Source organism: Nothobranchius furzeri, chromosome 4 (genome assembly GCF_043380555.1).
Source record: "Nothobranchius furzeri strain GRZ-AD chromosome 4, NfurGRZ-RIMD1, whole genome shotgun sequence".
Lineage (NCBI taxonomy): Eukaryota > Metazoa > Chordata > Actinopteri > Cyprinodontiformes > Nothobranchiidae > Nothobranchius > Nothobranchius furzeri.
In genome coordinates, this window is record NC_091744.1 from 62,627,294 (window position 1) to 62,640,319 (window position 13,026).

Sequence of the window (13,026 nt, forward strand, 5' to 3'; positions counted from 1 at the left end):
CCTTTCGTGGGGGTGAGTTGAGGGCAGCCTTGGAGGCTGCTTGGCGCCAGATAAGGATAAGCAAGACTTTGTTTAGGGCAGACAGAGATAATTTTCCTCTCTGCCTTGGAGTCTATTAAGTGGTCATTCATGTCCACCAGTGAAGCCAATTTATACATTCTAAACATCCCCACACCGTCCGGCGACCCTCTCCGAGATGACATCCATCTTGCGCACTAACACAGGCAACGCCGCAAGGACACTGTCCAGCTTACGGTTCACCTCGAGTAACGTCCCAGTCTGTGAGGTCACCGCCCGGGCGGCACATTCCGTGGGTGCGGGTGGCACTCCAATCGCTCCCGTCTTCCCAAATTTCCAGAAAACCAGATATTCTCCCACTCCAATCAGAAGAAATCCAGTGATCATCAGGCCGAATATCCACAAATCTTCCACGTCCTCGATGGACAACTGAGAGAGGCACACGATTCGCCAGACCTCCCAAGAATCGAGTGCATATCCCGCTGCGAATGTCCCCTCGGGACAGGTGGGAGCCCCCTTCTCCGTTCTCATCGTAGAAAAAATCTTATCAATCGTGTTGAATGACCAGTTAATTAAGTCCATTTTTCAAAAAGAAGTGGTGATTTCAGGAGAAATGCAGAGAAGTGCTCTGTAGGTAGACAGGGCAGAGAGAGACTTGGGGAAGCAGATAAGGGAGCTGAAGAAAAAAGCGTCTGAACTCTCTGAGAGCTGGGTAAGAAAAAAAAACGGCATTGCGTGGACATTGGGGACAGTTCCACTGAATTGGCAGACCGGGGTGATGGTCCCTCTATTTAAAAAGGGGACTGCAGAACGTGTTCCAACTACGGAGGGATCACACTCCTGAGCCTCCCTGGTAAGGTCTATTCAAGGGTTCTGGAGAGGAGCGTCCGATGGATTGTCAAACCTTGGATTCAGGAGAAGCAATGTGGTTTTTGTCCAGGCTATGGAACACTGGACCAGAAACACTGGACCAGCTCTATACCCTTAGGGGGGTCCTGGAGGGTGTGTGGGAGTTTACCCAATCAATCAACATGTGTTTTATGGATTTTGAGAAGGTATTCGACCCTATCCCTTGGGAGGTCTTTTGGGGGGAACGTCGGGATTATGGGGTACCAGGCCCCTCACACAGGCTATTAGGTTCCTATTTGACCGGTGTCAGAGCTTGGTCTGAACTGCCGGCAGTAAGTCTGTCTCATTTCCAGTGAGAGTTGGACTCCACCAAGCCTGCCCTTTGTCACTGATGATTTTGTGCATAACTTTTATTGACAGGACTTCTAGGCATGCTAGCTAAGGTGTTGAGGTCATCCATTTTGGTGGTCTAAGGATCAGGTCTCTGCTTTTTGCAGATGATGTGGTTCTGTTGGCTTCATCAGAACATGATCTCTGGCTCTCACTGGAGCGGTTCGCAGCCAAATGTGAAGCATCTGGGATGAGAATCAGCTCCTCTAAATCCAACCACCTATGGTCAAGAGCTTTGGGTAGTGATCAAAAGTATGGGATCACGGATACAAGTCACCAAAATTTATTTTCTCCGCAGGGTGACTGGGTTCTCCCTTAGAGATAGGGTGAGAAGCTCAGTCATCCAGGAGGGGCTCAGAGTAGACCTGCTGCTCCTCCACATCGAGAGGAACCAATTGAGGTGCCTTGAGCATCTAGTTAGGATGCCTCCTTGACGCCTCCCTGGGGAGGTTTTTCAGGCACATTCAATCGGAAGAAGACCTAGAAGAAGACCCAGGACACACTGGAGAGTCTATGTCTCTCAGCTGGCCAGGGAACGCCTTAGGATTGCCCTGGAGGAGCTGGCCCAAGTGGCCGAGGAGACGGAAGTCTGGATCTACCTGCTTAGGCTACTGCCCCCGCAACCAGACTCCAGATAAGCGGCTGAAAATGGATGGATGAATGGATATAAGAAATATAATTCAGAAAAAATAATTTTTATGGGGAAATAATTTAATTGGATGGTAAGAAACTAACAATTAATAAATATTGTCAGAATTGCACCAGATTATATTAAATCTACTTTGTGGTATAAATAAAAAGAATAACAATAACTTGAAAATAACACAACGTGATATTGCAGCGTAAAGTATCTTAGCAGCGACTGCTGGGTTTTTTATTGTGGAATATGGCCCGTATCCTAAAATACAAATTAAACAAACATGGTGTTTCCAAGTGTTAATGTTGTCACCTGACTGAGGATCCTTCCGCATTTCCCACTTGTTTTCTCCATCAAGTTGAAAATCGGGAAGTTCCAATTGTTTAGCTGACACATCAAAGGCTCCAAGTCCTCCATTATTAACGGTTCTGGTGCCACAATTGGTTTGTCCTGAACAAGTTGACCCACAGTAATAATCGTTAAAGGTTGTACGTGTTCCAGAGAAAAGATTAATAGACTTTGCTGTGATGTTTCTGTCTCGTTAGCATGTCTGAGATGTCCTGCCTTGTTTTTTTTCTTTACCTCAGGAGACATCAGTGCATGAAGGATGACATTCTGGGAGGGGTTCTTCCCATTGGCTATGTCCTCCTCTGTGTGTGCTACATCACTGCTGTCGCTGTGGTTGGCTTCATGGGTGCTGTCATAGTCTGATGACACAACCACATGGTCCTCTGCTAAAAAAAGAAAAGGGAAGCCGAAAGAACCATCAAAATAAAGAAAAATCCTCTAACTATCTTAATAAAAACTTGATCTTAATATTCTGCTTAATCATTTTCTTATTTATCAGTAAAAATAGCTTTACTGAGCCAAGAAAAAAAAGCACAATGTTCTCCTTTAAAAAATGAAAGCGAGATGGTTCTCTCCAGAGAAACTTGTCTGTCTTTGTGTGTAAAAACAGTGGACTTCTGGAGCCTGATTTATTTGCTTTCAATTGAAACAAATCACAATCTTGAAGCGTTCATGTTCATTCAATGATAAAGCCCACCATTTTTCGGAATGAAACCATCTTTGTGTACTTAAAAATACTACATTTTTGCGTACCTTCCTTGCATAATTGATACACAGAATGCAGATTTTTTTTCTCAGAATTCTGACTTTAGTAATTAGCTGAAAAAAGCAGAATTTTGAGAAGTCAGAATTCAGAGATTAAAGTCAGAATTCTGACTTTAATCTTTAATCTCAGAAATCTTTTTCTTTTCATAATATATATATATATATATATATATATATATATATATATATATATATATATATATATATGTATATGTATATGTGTATATATATATATATATATATATATATATATATATATATATGTATACATATATATATAAAATTCCAGTGGCCCTAATCCTCATCTGGAGTGTTTACAGCATTCACATTCTTAGAAATTAGTTCAATGCATAACTTTCCCCAGCAAGACTATGTTATAAGAAAAAGAAAATTGGTGTACCTGATCGTGGTATTCTGTCTCCCTTATCTATAGAGCCCTCACCGTGACTCAGTCTGATGTAAGGTCTCCCACAGCTGTAAAAACCAAAGTATAGAATGTTAATAAATTATTATCACTGTCATTATTGCTTACGTAACAATTTGTTTGTTAGTTAACAACTACTGTGCAGTCAGGTATGATTTCACATGTAGGTCCTGATTAAAAGTGGGTAAGCCACAAAAATTAAAGAGGACATATCATGACTTTCTTAAATTATTCTATGGTCTATAAAAACATGTTTATGAAGTTCTTTGCACTAAATCCCTCTCACATAAAGCAATTTCATCCGCTTTAACATTTTCAGCACCTTCCAAAATAATAATTTAAGGGCTCTGAAAAAGCTGGGCTCGGAGAAGAGCCACTGCTTCTTAAGAGGTAGCTTCTCTTGCACGTGAGAGGCAGTTCTATTCTAATTTCCCTGTTTGTGACATCACAAATGGGGACTTTTTGAAACTGCTTGTTTTAGACACATAATTCCTAAAACCAAACAAGGACAGAAAATGGATGGACACATTATTTTCTCCATGTTTGAAGTGTTTATAGCAGCAGTAGAGAAAAGGTGAATTTTGTTTAACATACCCTCCTTAACCTTAACATAAATCTGAACACAACTTTATATTTTTTTCTTATATATATTATATTTTTGTACTTTACAGCCATAGACAAATTATGTGAAGTTCCAAAATCTAATTCAAATACAGAAAATAATAAAATCTGCATTTTTAATAAATAAATAAAAACTCATCCTATATTCGGGTCAATACGGTAATTTTGTGCCACCCCTTTGACAGCGATCAGAGGTGCGCTGCAACACACAAACACAACCTCTGCCATTCTCACGGAAATCAGGGACGCCACAAGCACACATTTAGCCTTTTTGTGGCTCAGGAGCCTGCGGGTACTGTGTGTGTCACTTCATCCCGCTCTGAGATATAGCAAATATTTCCATTACTTGTTTAAGTTAAAATTCTTAAACTTAGTTTACATACCCACCAAATAAAAGTAAAAACATTTAAAAAGTTTGTTTGGCTACGAGGTTCTCAATATAAAAAGGGTAGTCCTAGGCTAAGCCAGGCCCACCCATAGCCACACCCCTGCAATTAACAAAAAAAATAAAAATAAAGAAATCATCCCAGGAAATAGCAAAAAATATCTGACACCTTCACGGGTTCTCATTTGATCTGACAGCTGCATGAACAATCTATCTTTTTTATTGAGTTGGATGGTTTGCAGTGTGACATTGTGAAGAACCTCCCATGCTGCCCTCAACAGCTTTTCCATATGTATCCTCAAACGCTACTGTCAGGCTGCTGTAGATGGTTCCTATTAAAATACTTCTCTCTAAACGTTGTAAAACCTGCCCTCTCAGAGCAGGAAATGCCTGCTGCTGTAAGCCCTGGGTGTTACAGGAAGCACAAAGGCCTGTAGTGTGTCCATCTCCTTCTGATAAACTGTTTCTGGAATACTTTCTAGCCGTACCCACCCTCCATAACGGTCCCTGGGCTCTAACAAACAGTGTACTGTTGTTCTTCTGTCGCCAGGTTGGACCTCTGTGTCTTAATGCCTAACAGGTGTAGAATATAAAATAGTTTGATAGTTTGGCGAGTGAACAGTTAGAACATTATTGTCAGGGGGGTCTGGGCAGCCAGCAGCAGCACTTGGCTTTGAAAGGCTTCATTTTAATGAAAGTTGAAGAACTGGCAGACACGTTTGCTGTTCTACTAATGCAGCAGAACAACCTTGGCTGCACTGACCCCGAGCCTCCTGCTCAAAATGTAAATAAGGAGGCTGGGTATTTTCACCTGGACGAGCCGTCAGTCAAATATCAAGTGGCTCTGCTTTTATCACAGAGAAAACAGCGCAGCTACAGAGGTAAGCACTGGAGTTACAGTAATTTGACTGTCTCAGTGAGATGTACGCATACATTATGAAAGCATAACACACATTCCAGCATGTATGTGCTTCAACCCTGACTGCTAGGAATAACATTTATCTTGTATAAAAGAATGTGTGTGTAATGTTGTCTTTTGGAAGTACGTCACCACAGCACTGATCTGAGACGGCCAGAGCAAAAGGGTGCTGTTCAGCAAAAACAAAAAGTGTACCAATGTTTTGTAAATGTTTGACCATGAAGGAGGTTCTTCACATTTGCTGAAATCCCAGATGCACTATAAAAGAGGGGCAAAGGGGGACAATGCCCCCCTTTATTTCCAACTTTCTAATTTAGTGGCACCCCTATCTAAGCCTAGAAATCAAGACAGACATTTGTTGAAGCAAAATGACTTTCTCCTGCATGTCAGTCTAGCCACACTCCATTGGAGCATCAACAGGCCTACCATTGGCCTGAGTAGTATTGTGTTATGCCAATCACAGCACTCTATTGGTTTGGTGGGCAAGATGATGCAACAAACCGTTTGAAATGGCTTTGACATCCACCACTGAGCATTAGCCAATAGAGTAAGACTTCTGCTCATATATATCGCAAACCAACCAAGTAAATGGCATCGTGTACAAGAACATGTGTGCAGAGTATGGACTGAAAGCCCCAAGGTCAAAGTGGGTAACACCCACTAAGGTGGTAGAGAACGAAAGAGCCAAGCTCCCGTGGGACTTCCAGATCCAGACTGAAAAATGGTGATGGCGAACCAACCAGACATTGTGGTTGTGGACAATCAACAGAGGACAGCTGTTGTGGTTGATGTGGCAACACCAAGTGATGGCAACATCAGGAAAAAGGAGCACGAGAAACTAGAGAAGTACCAGGGCCTCAAAGAATAACTTGACGAAGCCAGGAGAGTGAAGTCATGGTGGTGCCCGAGGTCATCGGTGCACTCGGGGGAGTAACCCCCAAACTGGAGGAGTGGCTAGAGCAGATCTCAGGAAAAACATCAGACATCTCAGTCCAGAAAAGTGCAGTTCTAGAAACAGCTAAGATACCAACACATTCTCACTCCCAGCGCGTCAAAAACAAACGCTTGGTCAGCCATCCTCCGCGTCAGACCCTTGATGCCAAAAGTGCCCTTTTTCATCACTTATGTGTGAAAATGGGTTTTTCCCTTTTCTGACTGCAGATCCCAATGCAGCGTAAAACTGACGTGATGGGATGTCCGCTGATGCCGCACCAAACAAACTCATTTAACCACACCTAAACCTTGACATTTTGCTATTTACAACCTTCCCCTCACCCTCATCCCAACCTTAACCCTCTTGCTACCTAAAACGTCTCTCTCACTGTGATCAAGCGTTTGTTTCCCATGCATTCTGACTGTGAATTTTCGTCTTTGCCGCCCAAGGGGAACGTTAGAACATACCATCTGACGAGGGGGAGGTTACAAATACCCTCTACTTTTAACCTCCACCTTGGTAGTTGAAACCTCCCCCTCACGTTGCCTCGGTCCAAACCCGACCAATGACGAGGCAGCTCCCGCCGTTCACTTCATAGAGCTTTTAGAGCGATCGACACATCACCAACGTGTTAGCTAGCAAGATGGTTAAGGTTAGGATGGGGGTGAGGGGAAGGTTAAATAGCAAGAGGATAAGGTTAGGGTGAGATACAATGAGCTTGTTTGGTGCCCTGGCTGCGGATATCCCGTCGCGTCAGTTTTACGCTGCATTGGGATGCACCGGTAGCGGATATCCCATCGCCTCAGTTTTATGCTGCATTTGGATCTGCAGTCAGAAAAGGGAAAAACCCCTTTTCGCACATAAGTGACAAAAAAGGGCACTTTTGGCGTCAGGGGTCGGACGCGGAGGGTGGCTGACCAAGCGTTTGTTTTTGACGCGTTGGGAGTGAGACTGCAGAACCCTCAAGCTCCCAGCCTCTGGTAGAGGACCCAAGCGATGAGACTACCTGTGGGGGGTGGGATGTTTTTTTTCATTAAATACACACATCTGTTCTTAAATCTCTACACTGGTTAACAGTAAACTACAAAATGGATTTCAAAGTGCTTCTACTAGTTTGTAAATCACTCAATGGGCCGAAATACATGTTGGATCTCCTTCCTGTTTATACACCCAGCAGGGCTGAGATCTTTAGGAAGCACTGTGCTGTTAGAATCCCAGGTCAGATCCAAACAGGGTGAAGCTGCTTTTAGCTACTATGCTGCACACAGATGGAATCAGCTTTCTCGTGACCTCAAATGTGCCTCAGCTGTAGTAACCATTAAATGAAACTGAAAACTATCATGTATTTAGCAGCCTTTGAATAAATGTTTCTTATGCTGCACCTTCTGCACTGTAACTGCTGTCTTTAGTTTTGCCTTTTTATTTCATTCTTACAACAAATCTTATTTGAATTTAAAATCTACAATTTTATGTTACATTTATTTTTCCTGTTCTTGCTATTGCAAAGCACTTTGAATCGCCTCTGTGTTTGTGTGTAATGTGCTGCCTTTATGAATAAACAGTATCAACGTGTTTTAGCTCTGTTTCTCGGCTGGAGCTGCATTCAAAAATGAGAGGCTATGCCTATTCGGCCATATTAATGGAAGCAGGGGAAAGGGCTTGAAGGGCTTCAAGGTGCAATGCATTTTCCCGCCTCTAGATGGTGCACTGTGAGAAAAAACTCCAGATTTATGCTGCAAACATGTCTTATTATTGCCTTGTAAAATTTTTCTGCACAAATTTTAACAATTATTATTATTTAAAAAATGTAGATGGTTTCTAAAATTGAAGAGCCACGTTGGCTGTAAACTCTGTTCTCCCTGTAAGTTTTGGGCAGAAGGCTGCAGCTGGCCTTTGTTTGCTCCTTTCTCAGCAGCATTTTACTGCCAGATTTTCAGACTCCTCACAACAGGTTGACAGATTATCTTTGGTTCAGAGCCCAAACGGACATTGCCCAAGCCACTATAAACACAGCAGCTATTATTTCTGCTTCCAGTAATCTACCTACTCTTGAGCCAGATGACGTGACACTGATAACGGCACAGCGGCCCAGAGTGCTGTGAATGGGAGGTATCAGTTGTGCCATTTTAACAAGCGCCTTCTGATTAAAAAGTGATACTGCAGCTTTGAAGTTGGTGTTGTTCCTTCTTGATGCTGTACGTCACCGAGGGCTAACATGATGGAAACAATGTGGAGGAAAAGAGAAGCCTAATGTCCTAATTAAGATTGTTCAGATTTGATGCGAGGGAAAGGAATTAAAGTCATGTGTTCATCCCTCCCTCCACAATTATCTCTCCTTCTCCTTCTGTTTTCCAACTGTCTCTCTGAAGACACATGAGGACAGATTAACCCTGTTTTCTTTGATCTCCATGTAAATTTACATGTCACTGACTTCTTGGCCAGACATGCTTAATAAAAAAAATGTGCATCAACTATAAATTCCTCCCTTCTGCTGCAGGGAATTGTTTTGTTAGAGTTCACAATGGGAAGTTGTGTGTTTGTGGGTCATGCTTGATCCCAGCAACAAGTTAGTTTTCATGTTTAAATGTTCAACTGAACTGTGGAGCTAATTTTTAGACATTTGTGCAATAAACAGATGAGTAAAACCAGAAGGTCTGCTCAAAGCTCTGTGTGTGTGTGTGTGTGTGTGTGTGTGTGTGTGTGTGTGTGTGTGTGTGTGTGTGTGCGTGTGCGTGTGCGTGTGCGCGTGTGCGCGCGTGTGCGTGCGTGCGTGCGCACGTGTGTGTGTGTGTGTGTGCGTGCGTGTGCGCGCGCGCGTGTGTGTGTGTGTGTGTGTGTGTGTGTGTGTGTGTGTGTGTGTGTACGCGCTTGTTAATCATAGGGTTATGGTGATTCTGTAGGCAACAAGCCCAGGTGTTTGTTTATACTCACACCACCATAAGTGGCTAAATCTGGGGCCCGAGTGCCGGGCTGAGCGACTGGTTGTTTTGTTCCGTCAGCTCAGCATGCTTACATTTACAGAACTTGTCACACTGTTAGTGTGCAAACAAATCCACACAAGAGTCTGACTGAAGCAGCACAGCTTTGTTTATCTTTCTTTAAACAACTCAAACAAAACAAAAAACAGTGCAAAAGCAGTGAAGGATGTGGAGATTTTAAGGAAATTATTTTGTTATTTTTCATTGTGTGTGTGTGTGTGTGTGTGTGTGCGTGCGTGCGCGAGTGCATTTCTGTTTGTTTTGTTTAGTTTTCTTTGTTTTCCTGCCTTGGCATCGATATACCTAAAAACTGTATGATTAAATATGCTCAGAAGTTTTCTGTTTTACAACGATCCCAGCCATCAGCTAATCTCAGTGAGGTGATGGCTCATACAACTTGTGTTTTTGAAATGTTAAAACTGGATGCTAATGTTCAGCCTCCCCCCTCGCCCCTCCTTTTGTTTTTGTGCAGAATTTATTCAAGCAAAGCAACCATAACACTATTAAAACATTGTAGCCTGCATTACTGCTTGTCTGTATTATAAAACAGAAAGGCTCTGCATTCCCTGGAAAATGCTCCAGGTTTAGGTTGGACCTTTGAACTATAATAATCTTCTCCTGAAAAGGGCCTTTAAGTGGTAGTGTGTAGTTTCCTGGCGCTAGGGGGCATAAACATTTTTCAGGGTAGTTTTACACTATATGTGTTACTGTCGCTAGTTTAAAAAATCATTAAATAAATGTTGTTACCTGTGGAGCAGAAAGCATTCAACCTCGGTCTGACCCCTCAGAATTTGATGGTCCTTCAGTTATTTCCATTGAGAGAATGCAATGCCAATGCTAGTTTTCTGGTGCTGTAGTCTCCAGATCTGCCCAGGGTCCTGTGCCTGCTGATGATGTCATCATACTATGGCAACATAAAACCTATGTCACGTCCATCTCCTTCCGGACCATGGGTCCCCGGAAAAATGAAACATTGATTGCAAGTCAGTGGGGCTAAAAACGCAATTTTCTATTACTGCTTGTTATGTGCCATGGATTTCACATATGATGTCCGTGAATTTTACAAACACATTTGTTACCGAGAAAGTGCTTATTTTCGAACAGGGGGAAACGCTATTTTAGGTTTTGTGTGAAAATAAGTCCAGGACTACAAATGAGCATCATAAAGTGACGTCATCAAACCAGACGCAGAGAAAAACAGAGGAAAAATGTCTGTAAGTTTAGCAAACTTGATATACTTTATTCAGGAGGAAAAAAACACCATAGATCTGGCCATTTGGTAAGTAGCAGCTACGTTAGGGAAGAAGATATTATGTGGTGACGTCACATATGCGACATGCCGATTTTTGATTTGTAGTCATGCTAATTGCAAACTTTTACAAGCTGATAAATCTCAAAGTACGTGACTGGCACAGTTGAAACACCCATCATTAGTTTTCATTTAAATTGCAGTACAACATATGTGCGAGCCGAGGCAAGCGGATTAGAAAATAGCTTTTTTAGCCCCGTTGACTTGCATAAATTTTTGGTTTTTCAATCATGAGCCAACCGTAAAGAGTGGAGACTTAGGCTCCCTACAGCGCTCAGTTAAAATATATTGCATCTTTTTATTAATTCTGTTTTGGAGAGGTGGTTTTGTCTCTCACTGCCTAAATATTTTTGAACGTGGTTCTGCAAGTTTTACGTCTAGAAGGTCATCTAGTGTGATGTCATCGACAGGCGCAGGACCCCAAGCTGAGCAGAAGGAAATTTTAATGACAATAGACTATGTATTTTAGACCCGATTTTTATGGCAATGTGTTACAAAGCCGTCAATTGTATTCAGTTTCAAAAATGTTTCAATTGATGTTTCCAGAGATTAATGGTAAAAACTACACCTTTTCTTTTTAACTGCTTTTCTCAAAACAACGTTTAGTACATGATCTGCTGGCTCTCCGTGTTGTGAACACACACACACACACACACACACACACACACACACACACACACACACACACACACACACACACACATTCACTCACTTTGGACAATAAGGGTGCAGAACTGTTACCGGTTCTTTTAGACATTTTTTGTTAACACTAAAAATTGACCAAAAAAATGTAGAACTAAAATGTCAGATCCGCAGTAATTGGTAAAATAATGACAGTAAAATTTGGAAGGAAACAAAGTTTTATTTCTGTTATTAAACTGATCATTCCAGTCCTTCCGTGAAGCCAATTTGGGCTTTTAAACTTGTCCATACCGTCCGGTGACTCTCTCCGAGATGACATCCATTTTGCGCACTAATACCGGTATTGCAGCTAGAACATTGTCCAGCTTACGATTCGCCTCGAGTAACGTCCCAGTCTGTGAGGTCTCCACAGGGACGGTGCTTTCCGTGGGTGCGAGTCGCCCTCCAATCGCTCCCGTCTTCCCAAATTTCCAGAAAACCAGATGTCCTCCCACTCTAATCAGGAGAAATCCAATGATCATCAGGCCATATATCCACACATCTTTGACATCCTCAATGGACAGCTGGGAGAGGCATATGATCTTCCATTCCCTCCAGGAATCCAGCATATACCCCGCCGGGTGTGTCCCCTGTGGGCATGTGGGAGCCCCCTGCTCCGTTCTCATTGTTGAAAAAATCTTATCAATCGTGTTGAATGACCAATTTATCAAATCCATGGTTAAAAATAGGGTTTTTGAGAAGAAATGCACAGAAGCGCTCTGTGGGCAGAAAGGAAAAAGAGCCTTGGGAAAAAAAGATAAGGGAGCAAAAAGAGAAGGGTCTGTACTCTGCGAGTGCCAGGACGAAAAAGACAGCATCACTGTCACACACTGCACAAAATTTGAATCGGGTTTAATGCTTCTTCATTTTTCTGTCTGGACACAAATGTACACACACACATGTGCATGCAAACATGCACACACAATCACATCGCTTACACACAGATCTGCTTCTGAACCATTGTGTAGTACTTCTGAGTAACTCAAGTCTCATGCTGTCTTCAGCATTAATGTGCTCTCAGTTATAATATAATAATATAATAATAATCCATTTTATTTGAGGGCGCCTTTCTCAAACCCAAGGTCACCTTACAAAGATAAAAACAAAAAACAACAGAGGTTAGATAGGGCAATAAGAACAAACAAGATACATAAAAATTTGAAACAATTCTAAAGTCTAGGTCAAAAGAGAATAAACTTGTTTGAATAAGTGGGTTTTGAGGTGTGCCTTGAATAATGGAAAAGAGTCCGTATTTCTAATGGCAGAGGGAAGTGAGTTCCAGAGCCATGGAGCAGAGCATCTGAAAGCTCTGCTCCCCATGGTGGTAAGGCAAGCTCGAGGTTGAACCAGATGAAGTGCAGATGAGGATCTAACAGATCGGAAAGTGGTAGCAATAGTTAGTAAATTACATAGATAAAGTGGAGCCATGCTATGTACAGATTTAAATGTTAGTAGTAGGATCTTGTATATGATCCTGGTTTCTATTGGCAACCAGTGTAGATTTTTAAGAACAGGAGTGATGTGATTCCTTGAGGGGGTCCCAGTAATGATGCGTGCTGCAGAGTTCTGGAGAAGTTGGAGTTTATGAAGGGATTTAGTTGGGAGACCAAATAGAAGGGAATTACAGTAGTCGACGCGAGAGGTGATGAGACTATGAATGAGGATTGCAGCAGCATGAGGCGTGAGAAAAGAATGGAGTCTGTTGATATTGCGAAGATGGTAATATGCGACTCGAGTAACATGGTTAATGTGAGATTGGAATGAAAGT

At 42.2% G+C, this 13,026-nt stretch overlaps 1 protein-coding gene across 6 annotated transcripts in view; it reads right to left on the reverse strand.

Annotated features, from left to right (window-relative positions):
* LOC107388602 (cGMP-inhibited 3',5'-cyclic phosphodiesterase 3A) overlaps positions 1-13,026 on the reverse strand; it is a 123,132-nt gene that overhangs the window by 21,991 nt on the left and 88,115 nt on the right. For 3 of the 6 annotated variants that reach the window (XM_054732906.1, XM_015964169.2, XM_054732904.1), the window contains 3 exons: positions 3,408-3,481; positions 2,477-2,625; positions 2,207-2,344 (listed from right to left, as the gene is read on the reverse strand). In XM_054732906.1, the coding sequence (XP_054588881.1) occupies positions 2,207-2,344; positions 2,477-2,625; positions 3,408-3,481 (361 nt within the window). Of the gene's footprint in view, positions 1-2,206; positions 2,345-2,476; positions 2,629-3,407; positions 3,482-13,026 lie in introns of all 6 variants that reach the window. The other 3 variants (XM_015964170.2, XM_015964168.2, XM_054732903.1) reach the window with 1 other exon arrangement.